Here is a 19,946-nt window from a genome sequence, read left to right as displayed (position 1 = left end):
ACGTTGTTTACAAGTTGGTCATTTTTTTCCCCACCGTATTTTAACCATGACAGCGTACAATCATAAGAGGAAGGTTTTCACGAATACAGGTGGGGTGTAAAATCTTAAAGGTTTACTTTGAAAAAATTCAACACTTTCTTAAAGTTTATAATCACTGTTTTTATTACACAAATGCCAAGTTAATCAGCTTTTTGACCATAAAGAGGTCAATTACAAACAGATACAAATAAAGATTTACCAGTTAGTTCAACTGACACCGTTTTAAAATTCACATTTTATTTACTCTTAAATTTGCTTCAGTGTTTTTTTTTGTCTTACATAGAATTGAATGGCATGTGTAATCTTGTTAATGAAAGAAGAATAAAATATATATTATTAAAGGTAACCGCCCTAATAGTTTACATTGAACATTTTCCCACATCTTCCACATTCTTGATTTAGTTACAGATCTCAGATATATCTAATCTGATTGAAATTGTTCATGGTTGTTCAGTTGCTGCGTTATCTTGAAGGATGAAGGTAGCTGTGGATCCAGAGTCTATCCTCGGAGGACACCTGGAAATACGCCCTGGTTGCCTGCACTTCGGAGTTCACATTGCATCCTTTTATACGCTTATGGGTAATTTAGCAAAGCTGATCTACCTACTGGCAAAGAAAAATATTCTAGGAAACCCATCATGAATATGAGGCAAACAAGCAAAATTCTACACAGACAGTAAAATCAAACTAAGAAATCTGCAGCTGTGAAACAGCAACACTTCCTGCTGTGTCTCTGTGCCACCCAATTAATTTAACTGCTGTGTATTAATGTTGTGCAAGTCCTGTATTAATATCCATGAACGCTTTATTGAAGAAAGCCTGCAGTCTAGATTAACTGAAGCAAAGTCTATTAGGTACATTAAATCACCATTAAACAACAGCTTTCTACAGCAATCTCGTCACAAAGACCAGCAGACTCCTGTAGGACACCTTCAACTTCACACTCATCACCACTTAAACCATTAAGACCATTTCCACTGTGATAACCCATAAACATACCTTCAATAGCAATTACAGGGAACCAATAGAAACCTCAAATGGTTACAATTATTTTTTCAATTTGGAAAATTTACACTGTAATTTGTACAGACAAATAATTTCACATATGCAGAGAATATGGCCAAAAGTAATAATAACAAATAGATAAAAATGTTAATATGAAACAAAGAAGGCAGCAAATACTCACAATATGCATAATGTCTCATTTGTACAAAAAGAACCACCACCTACAAACCACAGGTTATTTGAAACCTCCAATACAGAATTTTATTTACGAGACATATGATTCAGGCTTGCCCTGAACCACTCCATTCCCAAGCCCCACCCATCCACTGCTATACTCGATCTACTTGTTGAGATATTTGGCCACCGAGTGGTAGGCCAGCAGGATCTCTACGTCATTGGGGCATGTGTAGCGGAACTCGTCCCGCTGGTAGGCTTTCTCCAGGTATTTAGTCAAACCAGTGAGGGCTGCAGGGATCCCAAAATCACGATATTTCCTACACACCACCTGAAAAGAAAGAGCAGATTAGCAATGCGTTAACATGTGTAACAACCAAAATAATAGACAGGTGTAGTGAGTTTAGTGATTTGGTCAGGTGTAGTGAGTACATTGTGATTATATAAAACATTATCAGTCAGTATACACAAACAGGCTGGTTAAAATGATTATGTTTATAGTGTATATGGGCATATGCTTTTGTTTCCACCACTGCATGATGGTAACTTGTATAAGAAATACTAAACTGGTTCAACTGAATACAGCCCTGCCAAAGAGAAATAATATACAGTCACATTGAGGACAGTGGGGAATTGTCCTTTCATTTCACAAAAATCATTTGTCAAAGGTTGAAACTGCAATGTGCCAGACAAAGGATTTTATTGTAACCATAAGGTGCTTGGGGGTAAAAAAATAAACTGCCGCTCATCTGGTTTAGTTTTTGCCCAAAGCATATTGTAGTTACCGTAAAACCCTGTATATATATATACACACTCCAATATAATATTGTCTTCCAGAAGGCGTTCGTTCATATGGGAGGGGTCAAAATTGCTGGAAAGTCATTTGAGATTGCCATGCTGACTGGCTGTTCCTATTTGCCATATATTTTGGAAGATGTTTCAAATGTTAAAATGAGGAGCTCCTACTCAAAAAATGTGAAGGTTAGAAGGGCTGTGAATAGCATCGAATGTGGCAGTGTTTGTTTAGCTGAGTAACTAGTGATCAGAAGGTCTAGGTTAAATTTCACTATTGCAACAATCTGTTACAAATAAATTTCTTAATCTTTTATTCAGTCTTAATACATTCTTGGGATAAATAGTTCATGGCTGGAGGATGTGCTCAAGGATCTTATAATTGCTTTGTAGTACTGAAAGTCTAAACCCTTAACCACCAAGCTACATTTACCCTGTTATGACATAATAGTAGGAGGTATAATGTTTAGAACCTTGACAATATGTAGTTTGGGGAGAAGGTTGCAGTCGGCAAGAGTGAGTGAATCTCCATCCAGGTAGGTTCGGTTGGACTGAGTCAGATTTGGGTTCTTGTCCAGCTCATATGAAAGAGGGGTGAGCAAGTACTGATCCAGCTTCATCAGGCTCTTCAGAAATTTCTTTTCCAGCACTGGAAATACATACAAATGAGACTAATATGTATATAGATAATTAAAGAAATACTAGTACAAGGAATATTAGTCAGGTTTTGGGCCACCACTAGATTCAACAAATCTGGAACACCATTCTTCCAAAACATATTCACATTCCCAACCATTTGAAGATCCTGGTGGAGTGTTCTCTAAAACACCAGTCCAAAATCTACCCCAAGAGTGTTCATGTGATTAATAAATCCATAGCATATGATTTACATTTTCATCCATATCAAACATTATCAACCTGGAAGATTGATACCCTTCTATCTAAGGGGACATCGTTCTATCGTGGCCACAAACCATGCCAGCAGAAAACCCTGCCACAACATGACAACCTCAGTGTAGGGGCACAGCATTGAGGCCTTCATTCTTCTCCTGATATACACAACATGCGGTTTCACAATCACCAACAGTAAGTTGCGAGATGACTCATCACATTTTGTTTTTCCACTATGTTATATTTACTAACTGTGGTTTTTGCACCTCTATGCATCGTTAGCTTTATATTTTTATATGTTACAGGTTTATATTTATCTCTATGTAGTGGTAAATTTACAATTAAAGCATTTGACAGACGCCCGTATCCAGAGCGACTTACATTATCTAATTTTATACAACTGAGCAATTGAGGGTTAAGGGATTGGGATTGACCTCACAACCTTCCAATTGGTAGCCCAACACCTTAATCTCTAGGCTACCACACACCCCTGTAAATTGACTGTTCACTGTCATTTGGAGAGAATATTTATTTGTACAAATAATGGTTATTGAATATGCATGTTCAACCAATATTTACATTAGAATGGTGATTCTGACTTGTCGAATCTACACCAAGGTGCATTAAAGCTTTTCTGCTGCTGATGTCACTTTAGACACTGTTCCTTTTGAAACACAACCAGTTGAGCAGTCTTTGCGACCAGCTCACATCCTAATAATCAGCCATCTTTCAAAGAAACTGATATCTTTTCTTTCATCCTGATCCAAAATTAACTGAGGTTAACTGAGGCTGCTTAGCATGTTTATATGTGCTGCAAAAGCATTGTAAGATCTTAAATGCTCAAGTCTATAATGTTACATGTACACAGTCATTTATTCTAGTTGTTTTTACAGTTCGGGACTTGTCTGTATACACACCCAGACATATTTTTCATATTATCTCTTTGAGGACCTCCCACTGACCTAATGATAAATGCAGCTAATTAATGCTATTGCAACATCTAAACCTAACCCTAACCTTAACAAAGGGAGGATATATTAACCAAAAGGAAAAGGTTTTCCCTGTGGAAACCCCAAATCTTGTAATAAGATCAAAACTGTTAGATATTACTTAAATATATGCATGTATATCCTTGGTCTACGTAAAACACACACACAGAGACACACAAAGACACACACAAATCCCATTTGGGGAAAAGTTCTCACTGTCATTAAGTCCAGGGTTGGGGTTTTTGATGTAAGCAGAGAACTTATGGAAGATATCATCACCAGCACTGTTAGACTCCTTATAGCGACAGCACAGTTTGGGATATCTGGAATGATAAACATGCAGCCATGGTGTTATCTTTTATCATAAAATCATACAATCATAAAATCTTGTTGTTGAAACTGTTACTGTTGACATACAAAATTCTTCATGTAACACATGACATTTTGTGCAAGACCAAATTTTTAGAATGCTACCATTAAAATACAACACTTTCACTTAATAATAATGATGAAACTCACTTTGGGGGTGCCAAAGTCTCTTCTAGATACTCTTCAATCTTGTTAGTGTCGGTGCGTACTTCTCCATTATAAAGGAGGAATGGGGGCTGAGAGCCTGGAGCAAGGTCCTTCAGAACCTCTGGAGCTCTAGAGAAAAAAACGAAGCAATTATATGGTACTTGTTTCATCAGACTGAAGGAAGGTATCCCCCAGGAATAGGTATGCACCCTTAGTTCTTTAGTTTGAACCTTGAAAGTCACCAACGATTCTCCACATTATCGCAATATTAAATGAATTCTGTAAAAACAATGTTGGGAAGTTTATTACAGAGGTATTTGTGGTCCAAGGAATAGAAATAATGCAAAGGTTATTTGCAGTCCTCAAGGCACAACACACTTATTAATAAAATGTTTTACAATTGTATTTGTCTGAATAAATACATATATAATAATTAATTTCCTGGTTCCCCTGTAGGAAAATGTAATAGTTCCACTTAATGATTAGAATCCTGTAACTGGTTCCTTTTTTAAGAGTACAAGATTACAAGTAGATTCCCATTAGGAAGCTACTACAATCAACAATCAAATGCTCTTGAGGGATTTTTTAATAGTATAAGAAAGTAAGCTAACAAATAATATACACATTTGGTGGTACCAACTAAATGCTAAGCTGTGTGTACCTTAAAACCTTAGTTTAGAAACACTGTACCTGAGAATGAATGTTGCTCATGGTGATCACTGAGTACATACTTTTAAAAAAGACCAAATAAGCCACCATAAAAGGATCTTTGATTTGCCACACTGGGGTAACAATTAAATATTCAGTATAAGACCATACAACATAGAGTTTAATAATAGGTTCTAATAGAAAAATATTTAAGGAAACAGAAACAACCTGGAAGAATTCTGTTTTAGATGTTTGGTGATCACTGGATTAAACACTTCTAGGGGAACCACTAAAGGTCACCACTTCTATATCTGGTGATCTGTGTTCCTAGTGAATACTATATTCCTGAAAAGAAAATGGCTCTTGGTGATCAGTGGGTACATTTGGGAAAAAAAATACAAATTCTACTACTTTAAAAGTTTCTTTGTTTTTCCCCATTGGGGGAACAGTTGAAGATCTAATATAGGGCCATGCTGAGTTTCATAACAGGTTCTAAGTGAAACCCTTTTAGAGAACTTCAAAGAGCCTTTGAGGAGATTTTTGTACAAGTGTAAAGATGGAAAAAAAGGTGACTCTCAAGGGTACCATTCCACTGAGACGTGTTTGAATCATGAGATCACATGTACCAAAAGTGTAAATGTCTCTAATATTTGCAGAAACCACTTATTAAGAGGTATGTTATATTAGGGCTTGGACTAAACTCTGTAGGGTGGTAGATTATTGATAGCAGGGTTGGGTAGCTATGTTGAACACTAATGCTCTCACCTCTTCATGTCCACTGTGGTGAGAGTAAAATGAACCCCCTTAAGCCAGAGAATCATGAAGAGCCGCTGGCAGAATGGACAGTTGCCAACTCCTTCACCATCATCACTTGCCTGTGGAGAAAAAAATTCTAATCACTTAAAAAGTGGCTTCATTTAAAAATATACCAGATACCATAAAGCAATAGCTGGTATTTTCATAAAGCTTGACTTCATGTTTAACCATAAAATGGATGAAGTGAGTAATAGACTTCTTGTTCTTTGCGGTCTTCTCCAGAAACTTCTTGTTTTTGGTCAGTCTTCTCCAGAAACTTCTTGTTTTTGGTCAGTCTTAGTCATTCCAAATATTATTGACAAATTGTGGGATTTTGCCACAGGTTTGTCAGGAAGTGCAGCTTCTGACATCAAGTTCTTGAAAGTAAACTAATCTCAAGTCTTTTTACAAAATATTATTTGTACAATTCTATCCATTCACATTATAAAAGAAGTCAATTTAGCATGGTCTAAACTTACTACAGTTTTACAGTGTGCTTATTTCAAATGAAAAATAGAAAAGTATGCCAGTAAGTCAAATTCTGACCTTGATGAAGAGTTCGATCTTTGGTGCTTCTGCCATGACTCCGGTTGTGTGTCCTCACCTCCTTTGGTCTTTCTGATGTCAAACCTTTACTGACCAACTCAAGAGCAATGTTTACATCACTGAGTCCCAATAAGCCCAAATATCCACTTAAGTCCAATGATCGTAGTTTAACGGTATTCCTTTAGTTTCGATCTTTTAAAAACCCCAAAACAATTTAAAAAGTGCAAAAAAACTTTTTTCCCTCTGTCAATACACAGCTCTCTATCTTGCCAGTTTCAGTCTGAATCTCTTCATCGTCTGTCTCTCACCACACCCGATGAGCATTCAGAATACCTGCCCACTGGACTGACCAGTCCAACCTGTCTTTTTCTCTCATTCTCTCTCTCTCTCTAGCTCCAGTCACTGACTTGCCTTAAGACATATCAGTGCTTTCCTTCTGTCTTCCTCCTCTGTCACAACATTACCACAAAGAATGGCTCTGGTGTGTGGAGAGGAACAAATATAAAGCTTTTACAACTAATGTTTATCTTTCATTGTCAGAGCTTTGAAAACGTTTTTTAACTGATCTCTTATATGGAAGACAGGATAATATGATAATACACAACCTTTGCATAGTAGTTAATTGTAGTATGGATAACATCCTGGGTAATCTGACCCCAAACTGTAGCCAAAATACAGGCCAGATTCCCAATGACATGTCATTCTGAGTTTCACTTTGTATTTCTTGAGATAAAACTGGACAGGAATTTGCATAAGGAGCTGTTAGTGATTACATTACATTACATACAATGTTATATTAAAACAAACTACGCTGTTATGTAAAAGCATGAGATCTTGCAAGGCTGTCAGTAAACTGTTACAACAGGTGGAGCAGTTTCTACATTTCTAGCAGCTGTCTCATTTGGTACACTAAATCTGGGATATAGTGACTCAAAAAAAAAGGTGTGACAGCATAAATCAGACACATTTTTTTGCCATCGAAAAACCAACATACAAGTAGAAACATGTATAATTCATGCATAAGACAAGACACTACAGATCGTTAGGAAAATTAAATAAAAATGTTTATCACATGCTGATGTCTGAAGATTTTTTCTAAAATATCCTTCTATTTATGCACACAAGGCTTTGCTTAATTAAAAATGTATAAATGTACACATTATTAAGCCAATATTCTAGTATATGCCTATACCTTCATCCTCGATTTTAAAAGCACACCTTTTGATGTTTTGATGTTTTTGAAATTTTAATGTTTTTTATACAATGTTTTAAAAATACAACTTGACTTTACTTGTTTCCTGTTGCTCTCTCATGTGATTATCTTACTCTCACTCACTCATTTTCTACCGCTTATCCGAACTACCTCGGGTCACGGGGGAGCCTGTGCCTATCTCAGGCATCATCGGGCATCAAGGCAGGATACACCCTGGACGGAGTGCCAACCCATCTCAGGGCACACACATACTCTCATTCACTCACGCCAATCAACCTACCATGCATGTCTTTGGACTGGGGAGGAAACCGGAGTACCCGGAGGAAACCCCCGAGGCACGGGGAGAACATGCAAACTCCACACACACAAGGCACACTGGAGGTGTGAGGCGAACGTGCTAACCACTAAGCCACCGTGCCCCCCTCATGCGATTATCCATTTACCTTCAACTTCAACTAAAGAGCTGAAGAAGTCACAGTATCATCACAGTATATCTGTGTCTTCCCATATCTATGTCTTCCCATTTAATTAACAAATTAATCATTAATTTGTCTCACTGGTCTGAAGTGTGGTATAGTTTACTGCTGTTCTAACCCAGCTACTGTACCTCAGCTACCCAACCCAGCTAACCACAGTTTCTGGTAGAGCAAAGTGTTTTATGTTTTTTTTGAGTCACTTTTACCTCTCTGTCAGCTCTATACGTCAAGCTTTTTCCACCCGCAGAACTGATGCCCACCGGATGATTCATTTTCTTCCTTTTTTGGTAGTTGCTTGCTTGCTTGCTTTCACAAAATTCTGAATAAAGTCTAGCGAATGCTGTGTGAGAGAATCACAGATCAGCAGATTCTCTAAAGTATAAACGACTTCTTATCTGTAACCAACAACCTGAGATTGAATTTTACTATAACGCTAGCAAAATGCCTGAAAGTCCTTGTGAAAAAAATAGTGTAATTTAATATGATAGTCTACTTGAGTTAGATCCTGAATGATTATGGCATACTGTTTAACTTATTTCTATCTTTTTAGCTGCTTTGTGTATATTTAAGTATACTGTAGGATTTTGAAGGACTTTGTTTGTGTTAAGTCTGTGTTAAAAGGTATTGATGGTTATTTATTTATTTATTTTAGATTTATTTTTATGAAACAATTCCATAAATTAGCTTCCAGCGATATGTTGGATGTTACTTGTATGAACTAAATTTTTCTTATAATTCCATTTTTATACATAACAACAAACTTTGGGGGGGGGGGGTGTTTCACTTTAATACCTATTTACAAAGTATATTGCTCTTTCTATTTTACTTAGGTAGTATATATATATCAGTATACTGTGGACTTGTGTATTTCCAATTGATGTTTGCATCACATGTGGCTAGAAAGAAAGGGCATGGTCAAACCCAGGGGCGTAAAGTGGGACACGTGGCCTTTATGTCATTTGAGTCGGGTGGGTTGATGATACCTGAAGATGGTTCGTTTGGTCGTGGCTGAAGTTGCAAGCATTAGCTTTTAGGTTTATTTTATTTATTTATCTTTTAATAAAACTTAATAAGAACAGGTATACTGCAAACAATGCATAATGCCGCAAGTAAACATTATGGGTTATTAGCTATTAAACTGAATAAAATTAGCTCTTTGCTAAACATCAGCTAATCACTTCCTTGATCAACAACATACTGTATCTTTTTTCTTAAAACTTTGTTCATGACAGTAGGATATTAAGTTTCTTGGAGGATACAAAAAGGACAAGGATACACGTGTTATGAAATACAGCAATTCCTGATAGTAACCCAAGCGTGCTTAGGAGACGTTTACTTCGGTTTGAGATTTCATTGAAAAGTTTAGATTACAAACAGAGGATTGTAGTCTAACTTTACTTAGTCACTTACAACGTTTGATTAAAATCTGGGTTGTGCTGCTTCAAAAGAAACTAAAGAAGTTATTTGACAAATGAGCACAATTTTGTGCTCATCACGTAACAAAAAACATAACATTACCACGGCCAAATGAATCACGTGAAATTCACATGAAGCAAGATTGAAGAAAACCTTCTCGATTTGAGGTTTAGTTAGCAGACATCCCAACCTGCAAAAAGTACCCCCCCCCCCTTAAAAAGTCAAAGAAAGGAGGACAAGTTAGTTGATAAAAATACAGCTGTTTATGGTTTGTTCATGTTAGTTCACAGTGCATTAACTAATGTTAACAAGATTTGAATAATGTATTAGTAAACGTTCAAATTAACATTAACAAAGATAAATAAATGCATTATAAGTGCGGTTCATTATTAGTTCATGTTAACTAATGTATTAAACTAATGTTAGCTAATGAACCTTATTGTAGTGTTACCTAATTATTTGTTAATTATATTAAAATATGTAGATCACTTTTACTATTTATATAAGCTGAAGATGAAATGCAAAACTTAAATGTAAGAAACGTATTCAGCTAAAGTTATGATTACAAAGAACTTTTCGAATGGGTTAAATTGATTGTATTAATATCTGAACTGGATTTTTTATTTTTTTTGAACTGGTTCATTAAAACGAACTGTCCGAAAGAATCGGTTCGCGGAAAAGAACCGAACTTCCCGTCACTATTTCTAGATACACTGATTAATTCGGTTCGGGAGAAGAGATAAAAGCCTGCCCACTCTGAGAATTGATTGGTTGACTTACCGAAACAGGCCAATCAGGATGCTCTCTGTTTTACATGCGCTTAATGAAGCACACACACGCAAGGTCTCTCGCTCCCTCCTCCCCTCCCTCTCTGCCGTGATAATACAAGAAATGACAAGAAAAAAAAACCAAAACAGCGAAAAACACTTTGTTTTTGTTTTTGTCTTAATCACTAAACTATGTGAGTTATACAAATATTAAAAAAAAAACACTGGCTGGTTTAATCCAAGCCACAGAAATCCTACTTTATGCTCAAATCATTGTACCCTATTTAAATATTTATATTAAAACATAGTTAAGAGAAGTTAGTCAGTCCTGTTGGTTTTATTCCAACATAGATCATGCTTCCTCTACCCACAAACCTTGATTATCACACCACTACAGAGCAGAGATGAGAAAGATCCAAACCGCACCATTCTTAAAACAACCTCAGTGGATTAAAAAAATCACTACAATCTAGTATGAACGTCTCTCTCTTTCTCTGAGAATGGCTGAGAAGGGGAGGAGAACATGGGAAAGACAGCATGAAATAACTGTGACAACAGGAAACGCTTGCCTCTCTGTATTTGCCTGCTGTATGTGTGACAGCTCTTCCCTCCACCTTGTTTCCACATGACACTGATGCATTCAGACTAATGCACTGTGTAGATCAGCATTCAGAGCCTCATGCAGCATCTTCACAGAGAAATCCACCAACTGGACCAGGTAAACTTGTGACCTCCAAGACGTTTGGTTTTAATCTTTAATTTCAGCTTCCTTTTGCAAGCCACATTTTAACAACAATATGTTTATTTAGTCTTTAGACACTGCTTTGAATTATTCAGTGTGTAAATCTTCAAGAAATTATCGAAAGAATACCCGTTTCATTTGTCAAACCATTCTGATCATTGAAGACAAAACAAGTGTTATAACTATATATTATAAATATTTTTATCTCTCTCTCTCTCTCTCTCTCTCTCTCTCTCTCTCTCTCTCTCTATATATATATATATATATATATATATATATATATATATATATATATATATATATATATAGGTTTTTCTCTATATAGGCTGTTTAGTCCATGTATAACGAAAGGTACAATCAACGTCTCAAGAGCTTTCAAACATTTAGATTATGACACGAAATTCTATAGAAAAACAATTTGGTGCAAATCATAAGAAATTTTTATTCACATTGATACTGTAAACTAGAAAAGAAACTCAATGTGATTTTTTTTTAAATCTGTATATTATGGGAATTGGAACACATTACTCACATGATGATTTTTATTTTTTTTTTTGTAAAGAAGAAAACTTGCCAGAAAAAGGTCAAGAGGCATGGGTTTGTGCAGTCATATGTGTAGCTCATGGACTAACAAAGACCATAGTGTAGTGTTGTGTAGTTCTTTCGCTGTCGCCTGGGTGATGATGGGTTAATTTGGGCTACTAGTGTGTTCATAGTTTAGAAAATTTGATTTTCTAAACTATTTATTTTATATATATATATATATATATATATATATATATATATATATATATATATATATATATATATTTTTTTTTTTGCTTTATTATAAACTATAGTTTATTAACAGAGCCAGACATGTTAAACAGTGGTGATAGTTTTAGTTCTAGGTATTTGCAGTTTTTTTTAGTATTTCCATGAGCACAAAAAAAAAAAGACTTCCTGGTGCAGACCGTGCAAAGTTTGTGTTCAAATCCATATTCTGATGTTTGGAAGATATTTAAAGTATTGAATAAATATAAATTCTACAGTTATGTTGCACCTTGTCTATATATGATTATATGTGTCACCTGATTATATGAGTCGCCTGTTTTGATGGACAAGGGCTAATCACACAGTGCTTACAACAGGAAATTCTTGAAATAACAGACAAAACCACAAGCTGCTAGTCAAAGAGAATTGACAAATTTCAGACAAAAATGAAAAAACATACCAAGGCCTGTTTCCATCTCTAAATATCCATCTCTATTGCTCTCTCTCAGGTATGTTATTGAACACAAGGTTCAACAAAAAGCACTTGCTGCTAGTCCTTGTTCTTTGCTGCATCCTTATGAGCTTGCAGAAGATGCTTATGTTTCCTCTTCTGGGAACTGAAATGAAAACCAACATTACCATTCTGCTGTGGTACTGGCCTTTCCAAGTTCCCTACAGACTTGAAGATGACGTATGCCTGAAATATTACAGCATCTCTGGTTGTCGCCTGGTGGACGACCGCACACTCTTTTCCACCGCTGACATTGTCGTCTACCATCATTATGAGCTGAAGGTTGGCAGCCAGAAGCTTCCGCTCCATCTCCCTCGACCAGTTCACCAGAGATGGCTCTGGTTGTCTCTGGAAGCACCAATACACAATGGGGATGTAAGCCAATATGCCAGGTTGTTCAACTTGACCATGTCATATCATCCTGATGCAGATATTGTGGTACCATATGGGAAGATTGATGAAAAGGTTGGTGGGACTGATGGGACTTTTGTCATGCCAGAGAATAAAATCCATCTGGCGTGTTGGGTAGTCAGTAACTACGGGAACCATCACAAGAGAACCAGTGTGTACAAACAACTTAGTAAGTTGGTCTCTGTGCAGGTGTATGGCCGCGCTGCGAGAAAACCAGTGAGTCAAAGTGCACTGCTGCCTACGATTTCCCGTTGTTATTTTTACCTTGCTTTCGAGAACACAGAGTCCGCACACTACATCACTGAGAAGTTGTGGCGAAACGCTTTCATGGCTGGCACCGTTCCTGTAGTGTTGGGTCCTCCGAGAAGCCATTACGAAGCTGTTGCACCACCACATTCTTTCATCCACGTGGATGATTTTGATTCCATAGCCAGCCTGGCCAAATTCCTAACAGAATTAGCTGGAAATGTGAAACTCTACAAGTCTTACTTCTCCTGGCATGAAAAATATACAGTGAAACTTTACACAGACTGGAGAGAGAGGCTTTGTAACATTTGCCGAGACTATGACAAACTTCCTTATCACAAGATGTACCACAAGCTCGGGGCATGACCACAAGAATAGCAGTCACCATGTGATCCATAATAGTGATTTTACAATGCAGGGAAAAGGCAAGCTGTAAAATGTCTAGTAAGAATAACAGCATTTGACTGAGAGAAATTGTTGTACTGACTGAAACCAGCAGCTCCAGTTCCGCTTCCTACTTTCTCACATGCAAACACCTGGAAGTGGTTTCTACAGGATGTGCCAGTCAACCCAGCCTTAAACAAAAAAATCATCTCCGCCTAATGCTGAAGCCAATCCTTAACACCAAGTATTTAATACTCATTAAATGTGATACAGAAAGACTTCTTTAAAACCATGTTATTTAGATGAATATAATTTTCTGTAAAGACAACACAAGACTTGAAGAATCAAAGGATGTGTTTTAATTGCTACCGCTCAAAGTGTGGAAAATGTGTTTGTCAATTTTCAGGAAAGCCATCACTGTTAAATTGTCAATATATTATCGAATTTCACATCATTTACAGGGTTGTACACAAGAGTATTCGAGATGTGAGATGTAAATAAGGCACATAAGTCAATAAAACATTCAAATCAAACTGTTCAATGTGTGCGTGTTTATCAAATCCAGCCTTAGGGAAGCAGTGTTTAATGCTCTTGCAAAGGCCAAATCCATGCTTACATACAGATACAAAATCGGTCACATATCCATACATGTAGATCAACAGGAGCCAGAATAAAAGAAATCAAAACCTTTGAACAATATCATGGATTATTCTTATCACAAAAAAGTTAAAAAGTTCATCTAAAAATATAAAGGGGATGAATATTTACAGATCAAAGGAATTTTCTGAAGGGAAGAGGAGGTGCACATTTAAAAACAACTTAAAAAAAAAAAATAAAATCATGTTTTAATACAAAGCCATGACTTGTGCAAATGCATTTGATCACCAAGTAGTTTTCATTTCAAAACCCTCTGATCTGAGGAGTACATTATATGCTGACAAACAGCATTCATTTCTGAACCAGAACGGCTCGGATTTCAAGCACGTGGCATGAGAAAGCAAGTTTGCAGAATTGTTTTAAAGAGGAACAGTCTATTTCACCTAGAGCATTTGAGCAATATTCAAACTCCCTTATTCTGGTATTGCCTCATGCCCTAATGTTGGTAAGGAGGGGTAAAGGCTAGACAGTCAGCTTAGCTTGAGAGAGGACCCATTACTCCAGGATGCAGGGCCTGTTTGACATCCAGTCGATGAAGAGGCGTACAACATGTACAGTGTTGGCATGCTGCCAGCGTGACCGGCTCCTGGGTAACCCTGACTCGAGTGGGAGGTGCCGCCCATATGTGGAGGTGGCGTTGGGCTTTGATCGTAATACTGACCCTCAGGACCCTCCTCGTCGAACGGCAGCGCCAGTCGCTTGCCTTTCTGTCTACGGTTACAGAACCACACACGCACCACCTGAAACAAACAAGCAATGTCACAAAAGGAGCACAGACAAAACAAGAGATGAAACGTTAACAAAACAGGTTCACGTACGTCTCTTTCCAAGCCAAGATCATCAGATATGTGGGTTATTTCCAGTGTATTGGGCTTAGGACACTTGAGAAAGTAGGACTCGAGGGCAGTGCGGACCGAACCCTCCAAGCTGGTCCTCCTCTTTCTTTTTCTTGTGTCAACGAAAACCCGCTCAACTTTGTACATCTGTAGAAATGATCCAGGTTATTGCTCACTATAGAAGCAGCTGAAAGCTGTTACGTTTTAGCTGTTTCTTAATCATGGCCTTAAAGTTCTCCTGCCCAGCACATTAGCATATTCCCCACACCAGGGCTGTTAACTCAAGCGTGATGTGGATAGGTGAACAATACATAGCAAGGGGTACTAACGAGTACTAGGACCAATAAAACATCTACTTTAGAGGAAAAACGTGCTGGATTGAAAAGGGCCTACTTACATCTTGGGGGTTTTCTGAAGTTTCTGCCTCATTCAGCCATTTCTGGAGCAGCGGCTTAAGCTTGCACATGTTCTTAAAGCTGAGCTGAAGCGCTTCAAAGCGACAGATGGTTGTCTGACTGAACATCTTCCCTGCACACAATGAGGGAACATTTACATGTAAACTACTACAGTGACTTCATGCATTCCTATTGCAAAAAAAAAAATTAGTAAACTTTCTAAAGATTTAGGACTTCTAGGAATTTTCTTGCAAAGGTTACTCAATCATTTGCAAAGGAACGTTAATACTAGTGAATCCTAAAGTGCAGCACACCATCACTCACCATAGAGATTCCCAAGCGCAAGTCCGACGTCCGCTTGTGTAAAGCCGAGTGTGATGCGCTTGTGCTTCAGCTCCTTAGCAAACTGCTCCAGATCCTCTGTGGTCAAAGTCTCCTGAAGGTAAACATTGATGCATTTGTACAAAATAAATAAATAATAAAATTAAATAAATAAAAGTATATTTTTTAATTATAATTAATTTACAAAAAAAAAAAAGTATATATATAAAATTTGTAAGTCGGTCAAGATGGATGCATTTAAGAAACCCTGCGTAAATGTGACCAATAAAACACATTGTTAAAAGATATAAACTGAAGTCAATCCACAAAGTACGCACCTCTTCCTCGGAGTCGCTGCAGCCGCCGCTGGAGGAGCCGCTGCTGCGGGCGCTGTTCTGCACCTGGGTCGCGGCGGTGACCTGCGCGGCGGCTCCGCTGTAAAAGCCCGGACTGCCGAAGCCGTTCCCAGGTGGAGACGGTGACAAAGAAGGGGAGGATGTAGACGGAGTCGGTGGGGCTTGGGTCACAGTGTTCGGAGCTGCGATGTGAGAGAGACCAGGCCAAAAAGACGGAGTCCAGGGGGCAGAAGTAGGATAATACACCCCGGCGGGCACGGAGGTCGCCGGCCCGAGAAACTGTTTATTCTCAGCTCCGCCGTACTCTTCAATCCCGTCTTTCTCGGTCTTAACCTCGGGCATTTTAATTTGCTCCCGGGTCTTAGCGATAGGAGGGCTCAGGTTAGAGGGCTGTGTGGCTGCAGTGGCCCCTGCCACCTGCCCCGTGTACTCAGGGGCCGTAAACGGGTACCAGTGCTTGGGCTGAGTAAAGTCGCCCACCTGAGCGTCGTTGTGCCTGAAATCTCCTCCGACCGGCGGGAACGAGAAAAAGGGCTGAGCAGCATTGATACCGTTGAAGGGCGGCTTGTTGAACAGCAGCCCCGGGTCTTGGAGCACGTTGTGCGGAAACTGCAGGCCTTCATGTCCCGGCGCTGAAGAGTACGAGGACATCGGCCTGGAGAGCTCGTATGCCCGGTCTTCTGGAGGACTCTCTGGGCGATCAGACATCCTCCTAAATCAAACAATCCCACCACAACGAAAAAAAAACAAACGTCCCCAAAGAGCTGCTCTTATGTAGCGGTGTTAAACAGGCCCATGCTAATAATTAAAGTTTAAAACAAACAGCCTCACAATTTGTCGTGTTCTAGACTGTGTGAAAATGTGAACAGCCCTCGTTTAATGCCATCAATTCATTTCCTCCAGTATGTCACAAACACCCTCGCGTGAAAAGGGCAAACTCCTGAATGTGGACTGCAGCCTGCACTCAGGTTTTCCTAATCAATCCATGTTGGAGGCAGGAGTGTTAATGATCTAACCTCCCATTGGTCACCACACACAATGGGGCTCAGCTGATGGGGTATTTGTGAATGAACTTGATTTCTGTGGACGAAATTTAAATGCCTCCTCATTGGCCACATTTAGGGAGCACTACATAGGGTGCACTACATAGGGTGCACTGCATAGGGTGCACCAGCCATTCTTTTATTTCCTGTTGTTGATGAACGTGATTAATGTGTATTGAGCTTTGTACATGTATTAATCATTTTGGAAAAAAAAACCAAACAAACAAAAAAACAAATAAAAATCTCATATAACGCGTTATGGAGGATAAATGAGATTCATTTAGAGATTTTCTAACCCATGACCTCTGTGTCCGTGTTGCAGTAATTCACCCATATGCACTGTATTTCTAATGCAAACTAGTTAACGTTTTTAACACGCACGACACGTGACTTTGTTTTAATAATTTCCTCGTAATTAGCCGTCCTTCATATTGAAATTTTGCATCCATTGGAAAAAGAGTTAAAGTGATTGGAGTGAAGATTACTTGTAAAAATCAATTTCGGATTTCAAGCTGAGGATTTTTAGGGCTTTACAAAGTGACCACAAATAAAATACAGGTGTTTTTCGACCTGTTTTTCAAAGTGGAAAATGTATAAAACAAAATTTAGCAACAACAAAAATCCCTAAAACATTCAACATAATTTGTATAACTGTTGTTATACTATATATATAAGTTACATGCAGATTCTGAGTTAAAATATATAATAAAAAAAAATATAATAAACATGACTAACGTTAAAACCGTGACCCAATATATTATAAAATAATAATAATAATAATAATAATAATAATAATAATAATAATAATAATAATAATAATAAAAGCACACAGATGCTATTTTCTGTGTTCATTTCTCTAGTATTTAGTTGTGTAGGCATTCAGCTTCTTATTTCCGTTTATTTTAAGGTATTTACATAAACATTACTACACGTTTTAACAATCTATAACATCACGAGACGTTGTAAATTTCGGCGATTATTTCTAATCACATTTCAAAACAAATAGTTGTGTATAAACTGTGTCTCTGTCTTCTAAAGTACTTTGAAGGACGACAGCAATAAATAAAAAGGTGAAATGTTTGTCTTTCAGCTCGGGCTGATGGAGTGTGGGGTCTCACACTGAAACACAACAAATCACCTTGTTATCCATCGACATTATTCAGGAAATCAGAGAGAAACGAGACATCGAGGGCAAAAAAAAACTTTACTCTTCATTTACGTGTCTTTCCCTGAAAAAAAAAGAAATATATTTTAATATATTTTTATATAAAAAAAAAAACATTAATGCACATTTTGTGAAGGTCGGCAGGAGACGGGAGAAGGGGGGGGGGGGGACAGAAAGGGTAAAAGAGAGAGACAGAGGGGGGAGAAAGGAGAAGACAGAGACAGAGAGAGAGAGAGAGAGAGAGAGAGAGAGAGAGAGAGAGAGAGAGAGAGAGAGAGAGAGAGAATGGGGCAGAGAGAGAAAGAGAGAGAGAGAATGGGGCAGAGAGAGAAAGAGAGAGAGAGAATGGGGCAGAGAGAGAAAGAGAGAGAGAGAGAGAGAGAGAGAGAGAGAGAGAGAGAGAGAGAGAGAGAATGAATGGGGCAGAGAGGCAGGAAGCCGCGCCACGGGGTCGTTGAGGGGGGTGCGGTGGTGCGGGGGTTTCTGCCTAAAGCCCGGGGCGCCCCGCAGGTTCATGGTACAGATCTGCGATGGGCGGCCATTAGCTGCTTTTCAGCGCCAACAATAAAGCCGCTAGCCTTTGATTTCGATCTTCCCCTCCCCTGCATCCCTCCCTCCACCCGAAACAAACACCAGCTACAAATTTCACTATTAAGCACAATTGAAAGAAAGTGTAAAGCTCACAATAAAGGGTGCCAAAACTTTGGCATGCACATGTACACTCAAAGGTTGCCTCAAATATATTTTGTGTTTCCACCACGCAGCCATATCAATTCCACCACCATCACCAACTAAACAATCCTCAAACAATCCACCCCCTGCCTTCAAACAACCTTCAGCAAACCAAGAACTATAGGCCACAAGTAATGCTTCCATGTCTCCTGCTCGGAAAGAGCACCCAGGAGGGCCTCCCAGGGCAAGATTTAAATGACATCAAACCACTGCTGCAGGCATTCTAGTGGCCCATGGACTTGGGTGGATTGTCATGCAAAGTGCAGACAGCAGAAGAGAAAGTGGAGCGAGTGGAGCTTCAGAAGACCATCAGCAAGAGCAAGAAGCACCCAGGGCTCCAGCAAGGGGGTGACTGAGGATTAGTCCTCCAAAGCACCCAGATGGCTTTTTTCCCCGCCTCAGATCTCATCTTTTAAACTCTATCTGAAAAGAGAATAGAATTTTCTAGTCAACCACATCTAGAAGGTTTCACAATTACACAACAGCAGTTGAATGATGCAGCATGATGACAGCTGTTTCCAATTATATTAGCATGCTCAGAGAACATTATATCAAAGTGTGGCAGAAAGCACCACCCAAACATATACTGCAGCTCAAAAGCCAGCTTTTAGTAAACATCTGGGCTGAATGTAGTGTTAACTTGTTATTTTAACTTGATCATTGATCAGGTGAAACACAAGGGGGGAAAAAAGCATACATTTTTTTATTAATACACATTGATGCTGAAAGTCAGGAAGTCTTAACAGAAGATGAAATGTTGAAATCACAAACTGTTGCATGCTATTTCTACCGACGTGTCAAATGTCTAATCTAATTGATCTATAAAGCATGTGTTTATAACTATGAGTTTGAAACATGATAATGATTCCCATGTCATGTATCATTTTCTATATGAAAAATACCTTGGCATAATGTGCAAAGATTATTGGGTTAGGGAGAGCTGATTCAAAAGGTAGTAAACAACATATAGGTAATATAACAGCCAAATTATTATACCAGATTGTAGAGTCAATAAAATATATAGATGCTTGAAATAACAAAATAATAAAATCCTAAACAGAAAATCTCTTCCTGGGATGTCTGATATGATAGTGTTCTGTTTTGTTTTTTATATATGCATATATAAA

The 19,946-nt window shown here is 38.2% G+C and overlaps 3 protein-coding genes across 3 annotated transcripts; 1 reads left to right on the top strand and 2 right to left on the bottom strand.

Moving 5' to 3' along the window:
- Window positions 1-259: 259 nt before the first annotated feature.
- On the bottom strand, window positions 260-6,930 carry clic3 (chloride intracellular channel 3). Its single transcript, XM_060891271.1, has 6 exons — window positions 6,396-6,930; window positions 5,820-5,929; window positions 4,410-4,535; window positions 4,107-4,213; window positions 2,484-2,659; window positions 260-1,549 (listed from the first exon to the last, which is right to left on the bottom strand). Exons 1-6 carry the CDS (start codon window positions 6,429-6,431, stop codon window positions 1,385-1,387), a joined length of 720 nt encoding a protein of 239 aa, XP_060747254.1. The 5' UTR covers window positions 6,432-6,930; the 3' UTR covers window positions 260-1,384.
- A 3,926-nt stretch (window positions 6,931-10,856) lies between these two features.
- On the top strand, window positions 10,857-13,845 carry fut7 (fucosyltransferase 7 (alpha (1,3) fucosyltransferase)). The gene is made up of 2 exons (XM_060891349.1): window positions 10,857-10,985; window positions 12,272-13,845. The coding sequence occupies exons 1-2, from the start codon at window positions 10,916-10,918 to the stop codon at window positions 13,294-13,296; spliced, it is 1,095 nt and encodes a 364-aa protein (XP_060747332.1). The 5' UTR covers window positions 10,857-10,915; the 3' UTR covers window positions 13,297-13,845.
- pou5f3 (POU domain, class 5, transcription factor 3) lies at window positions 13,651-17,114 on the bottom strand. Its single transcript, XM_060891348.1, is given in 6 exon segments — window positions 13,651-14,518; window positions 14,520-14,711; window positions 14,790-14,954; window positions 15,205-15,335; window positions 15,527-15,638; window positions 15,862-17,114. Coding segments are annotated over 6 exon segments (1,398 nt in total). The 5' UTR covers window positions 16,588-17,114; the 3' UTR covers window positions 13,651-14,446.
- Between the last annotated feature and the right edge of the window lie 2,832 nt (window positions 17,115-19,946).

Source organism: Tachysurus vachellii, chromosome 17, assembly GCF_030014155.1.
Source record: "Tachysurus vachellii isolate PV-2020 chromosome 17, HZAU_Pvac_v1, whole genome shotgun sequence".
Taxonomy (NCBI): Eukaryota; Metazoa; Chordata; class Actinopteri; order Siluriformes; family Bagridae; genus Tachysurus; species Tachysurus vachellii.
Note: the sequence above shows the minus strand (reverse complement) of the source record. Positions and strands in the feature narration are given on the sequence as shown.